Here is a 5000-nt window from a genome sequence, read left to right on the forward strand (position 1 = left end):
AAATTTTGTAATATCGATTGTTGACATCGTTTGGACGCGCTCAGAGGGTTAAACAAAAGTTGTAATGTACTACCTGTGAGTGCAAGAAACGTGTCATAAACGTTAAAAACAAGTCATAAACGTTTATGACTTCTGTCATGAAGTGTCATTCGTCATTTGTCATGACAAGTTGACATTGTTTGGGTTGTCTTGATTATGCCTTCTTGACATTAATCAAAGTGACATTACCGGTTGTAGTTGTCTTGGTCATGGACAAGTTGACATTACATTTGTTTGAGATGTCTTTGTAATGACAACTTGACATTAACCAGGATGATATTACCAGAAGATGTCTTTGTCATGACAAGTTGACATAATGTCATCCTGTTTAATGTCAAGTTGTCTTAATAAGGACACTCCAAAGAAATGTAATGTCAAGTTGTCATGACAAAGACATCTTCTGGTAATGTCATCCTGGTTAATGTCAAGTTGTCATTACAAAGACATCCCAAACAAATGTAATGTCAACTTGTCATGACCAAGACAACTTCTGGTAATGTCACTTTGATTAATGTCAACTTGTCATAATCAAGACAACCCAAACAATGTCAACTTGTCGTGACAAATGACGAATGACACTAACAAAAAAACGTTTATGACTTGTTTATAACGTTTATGACACGTTCATTACAGTGTCATGTAATAGTTATGACAGTGTCATGTCACGATTATGTTGATACCTTCAAGTAAAGTGTTACCAAGAAATCAATAGAGAAATTGTAAAAAAAAAAAAGATGGCGTAGCTTCCAGCGGATGTCTTACCGGACAGTTTGTCTCATGAAGCGGTCAGGGTCCTGGGCAGTGAAGGTGGTGAGCAGAGAGCCTGCAGGCAGACCCTCTTCCAGTTTGATGGACTTGGGATTGGGGCTGAACTCCGGACTTTCGTTGATGTCCAGGATGCGTACGGAGACGGTGGCTGTGGACTGGCGAGGCAGGTGGATGCCACGGGCCAGCGGGACCTCGTTCTCCGCCTCCACCGTCAGCATAAAGGAGCGGCTCAGCTCAAAGTCTACGGGCTGGACAGGATATCAGGGACATGATACACTGGATGTACAAACATATGAAGGTAAATATGGTGCAAAATGCGAGAGCTTGTAGACTTGATGTGAGCACTTGTAGAATATGATGTGAAAACTTGCAGAACGAAAGGTCTGCACTTTTATGTTAAAATTTGCACTTGTAAAAAATGCTGTTCGCTCTCCTACAGCATCATGCTGCACTAATGCAAGCAGACATTTCCTACCGCTGCTGCATGTGGATTTTAACGTGAAGCAGTAAATGTAATGTTAAGTTAGGGCTTGATTTCTAATTTCTAATTGTTGCAAGAGAGAGCTGCAGGTAGTAGCCTCTTACTGTAGTCTGTGGGAAGCAGCACATCTCCAACACTTTGGATGTTCTACATCATGCTGTGAGCAACAGCGGTCCAAAATAACTCACAGAATGACGGTAAACATCCAATTATTGACTCTCTTCTTTCTTGAAACACAGTGAGGCAATGACATGCTTTGTTTGTCAGTGCTGACAACAGAAACACCAACTGCTGTGCTTCTGATCATGATGAAGAGAAGCCACTGGCAGAGATGACACCGCCCCAGTGTGGGACATACATATCCTGTCCAACTGTATGTAGGATTAAAACGTGCTTGCTGTGGGACGACTGGATTGAACGTGCGCCCCATGTACTAAGGCTCAGTCCTTGACGCAGCGGCCATTTGCTGCATGTCATTCCCTAAGGCCTGAAAGGCCCACAAAATAATCTAAGAAAACAAACAAAAAAACATGCTTGCTGTTACCACCAGTAACCACAGGTGTCCCCAAATCAACTAAAACTGAAAAATCCCACGCATCCCCACCAGCAAATCGCACCCTGTATGTGTGTTTGTGTGTGTGTGTGTGTGTGTGTGTGTGTGTGTGTGTGTGTGTGTGTGTGGAGACCCAATTCCACCTTGACCACAGTGAGCAGGCCCTCGTTGGTGGTGGGGTCCGTGGGGATGGAGAAGCGTCCAGTGGGGTCTCCAGCGATGATGCGGTACACAGCGCTCCAGGCTGAAGTGTGAGGCTGGTCTTTATCCGTCACAGTCAGGTTAGCAACGATCACATTCACCCTGTTCTCATGAACCTCCCCGAAGAACTGGGAGACGGACAAAAAGACAGACTTGTTGAAAGCATTTCTTCTGCAGCATTAACACCCACTGTGTCAGCGGCAGTGCATTAATACCTGGGCAAAAAGACCCATGTTTCCCACAAACACTGCTTCGTCCTGTCCAACCTGCTCAGTTTTACTGAGACAGATAAACAGATTGGACGTTTCATTTGGCTTTTCACTCCACCACCATCTGCCTCTGCCAAGAAAAGCTCGGAGAGCTGCAGCGCCTCGCCCCGTTTGCTGTTTAGAGCCATTACATTTCCTGTGTGAGTCAGGGTTTCTGCAGGTTTCACCAAGTGAAATTTGAGACCTTTTTAAGACCTTTGTGAATGAAATTTAAGATCTATATCACAACATCCAAAAAAACAACAACAACAAAACAATGTAGAAATGAAGTTATTTTTTTCTTTTTCAAATTGAACATTGCTGTGTACTGAACACAGGTCAGACGCTGGTTATGTTGGTGGTACACACACACACACACACACACACACACACAGCTTCTCCTGCAGTCCACCCAGAGAAAGACGTCTTCCTCTTTTGCTCCCAAACTGTGTTTTCTCACAAATGATTTCATCACTAAAGAATGCGCTGGCTCTGCTTCCCTGTGTGGCTGTCCATTTCTTTGTTTGTGTGTGTGTTTGTGTCTTATTTTGTGTGTGTGTGTGTGTGTGTGTGTGTGTGTGTGTGTGTGTGTGTGTGTGTGTGTGTGTGTGTGTGTGTGTGTGTGTGTGTGAGTGAGAGAGAGAGAGCGAGAGAGAGCGAGAGAGAGAGAGAGAATGTGTATGCGTGTGTGTGTGTGTGTGTGTGTGTGTGTGTGTGTGTGTGGACCTACTGTGTCCGTGGTGAATTCTGGGGGATTGTCGTTGACATCGGTGATCCTGATGACGGTGGTGGCGGTGTTGGACAGGCCGTAGGTGGGGTTCCCCTCCATGTCCGTGGCCATGATGATCAGGGTGTACTGGGTGACTTTCTGCAAAGACACACAGAGAACAAAGAAGCTCAACAGCTGCTCAGATGGACCGTTTGAGCCTTCTGGGAAATTATTATGACTATATTACTATTTGGATGGATGTCAAACATATATTAAACAAGACACAGTTTAAATATTGCAGCACATATCATAGTTAGATCCAAATCTAATTAAAGACATTTGACCAAAGTGTAAAGTCTTTCTGTCAAAGCACCAATACAGTACAGCTGAGGAGTCAGTCATCAGCATCAGAGAGCTAATGAGTGCTGGATTTAACCGGGGGTCTGCACAATTTTATTAATGACTTTATAATATCATTTCCATGGCAAAGGAAAATAGATTATATTATATAGGATATAATTACAGGTACATAGACTTTAACGTAGTGTCCCAGGCCAAACGTAATGCCTACTTTTCTAAAATTAAAAGGTTTTCAATGTATTGTTCAGACCTTGGTTACAACAACAAAGTCAACATAACTTAAACAATAATTCAGATTAATTACAACTGAGGTTGACAGCTCCTTCTTGACTCTCCACTGTTATCACATGGTCTTCATCAGCAGAATACGTTTGCTCAGGCTACATCTCCACTGCGACGTGTTGGTTTAAAAAGGAATATCTTCTGCTACGTTTCCCTCTCTCATTCCCCCAGCTCTGGCGTTGCCGAGCCCCTAAACCGTAGACATTTGGAAACACTTCTGAATGGAGACCTTTGGCAACATCGACACGGACGCCAACGTTTCGCCCTCTGGTTGGGTCTTATCGATCACAATGTCTCGTTCTCTGAGGCTAAGGGCCCTATCTTGCACCCAGCGCAGCGCAAAGCCCGACGCAGTTGTCAATTTCCCGTCTAGCGCCCACGTTGTTAAAATAGGAAATGCACCTGCGGCCATCTTTGCGACCATGGTCTTACAGGGTCTTACAAGGAGGTGTGTTCAGGTGCATTCTGGGCGTGTTGCTATCTTGAGGCAGCGGGAAGTGATCGCGCCATTGACCGACAAAAACCTGGTCTAAAGTCAATAGCGCAGCATTTCATTGTTATTTTAACAGCAAATTAGTAAAATGTGCCTAGGCTTATGCACAGCGCGCGCACACTATGCTTGTTACGCACACACAGGGACGCGCAGCAGCACACAAACATGCAAAAGATGCAAATGCAATGCGTTAAATCCGCCATCATAATAGCAATGCGCCATGGTACAAACGTGCCTGGCTTTTAAAGGGAATGGGAGATGACACTCTGATTGGTTTATTGCATGTTACGCCCAAAACACACCTATGAATTAATGAAGACACTAAGAGCAACCTTTTTGAACCATGCTCCAGGTGCACGGACCCTTTTTTCCACCGTCGAACTAGAAAAAGTGGATTTGGACATGCCCTAAACGCACCTGCGCCATGCGCTTCACGCTGTGTGCTTAGATCGCTAAAAAAAGGGCCCAGAAGCTACTAACGTTACGATGGCAGCTACCAGCAGTGGGCGATGTCTACACGCTGCCTCCTGTTTATGCCCAGTACACGAGAATGTTGATGAGATATGAGGTCTGGGCGTGTTTGTTTAAACAGAGATTAGTTCTTCTACTGGAGCTAAAAACACTTGGTCCACGGAGGTCACTTTCGGCTCAAAACTCCAAATGAAAAACCAAAACATAGCAATGTTAATGTAGCCTGAGTTGTCATGGAACGGTAAGTTCCGTGTTTTCATTATTCTGACCACCTTTGTCTGCTTATAATTCTAATTTTTAAAAGCATGGCCTGGTGAGCCCAACGTTGGAGCCAACATGGACGAGCCTGACGAGTGAGAAAACCTTCCAGCTGATGATGACCATGTGACGATGAT

The 5000-nt window shown here is 44.4% G+C and overlaps 1 protein-coding gene across 1 annotated transcript in view; it reads right to left on the reverse strand.

Annotated features, from left to right (window-relative positions):
* The window catches only part of LOC144523740 (cadherin-2-like), a 101243-nt gene that overhangs the window by 23488 nt on the left and 72755 nt on the right, over window positions 1-5000 (reverse strand). The window contains exons 8-10 of the mRNA XM_078259557.1: window positions 3021-3158; window positions 1985-2170; window positions 802-1055 (exon numbers count right to left, since the gene is read on the reverse strand). Coding sequence (XP_078115683.1) covers window positions 802-1055; window positions 1985-2170; window positions 3021-3158 — 578 coding nt within the window. The remainder of the gene's footprint in view (window positions 1-801; window positions 1056-1984; window positions 2171-3020; window positions 3159-5000) is intronic.

The sequence above is a fragment of the Sander vitreus genome, chromosome 9 (genome assembly GCF_031162955.1).
Source record: "Sander vitreus isolate 19-12246 chromosome 9, sanVit1, whole genome shotgun sequence".
Lineage (NCBI taxonomy): Eukaryota > Metazoa > Chordata > Actinopteri > Perciformes > Percidae > Sander > Sander vitreus.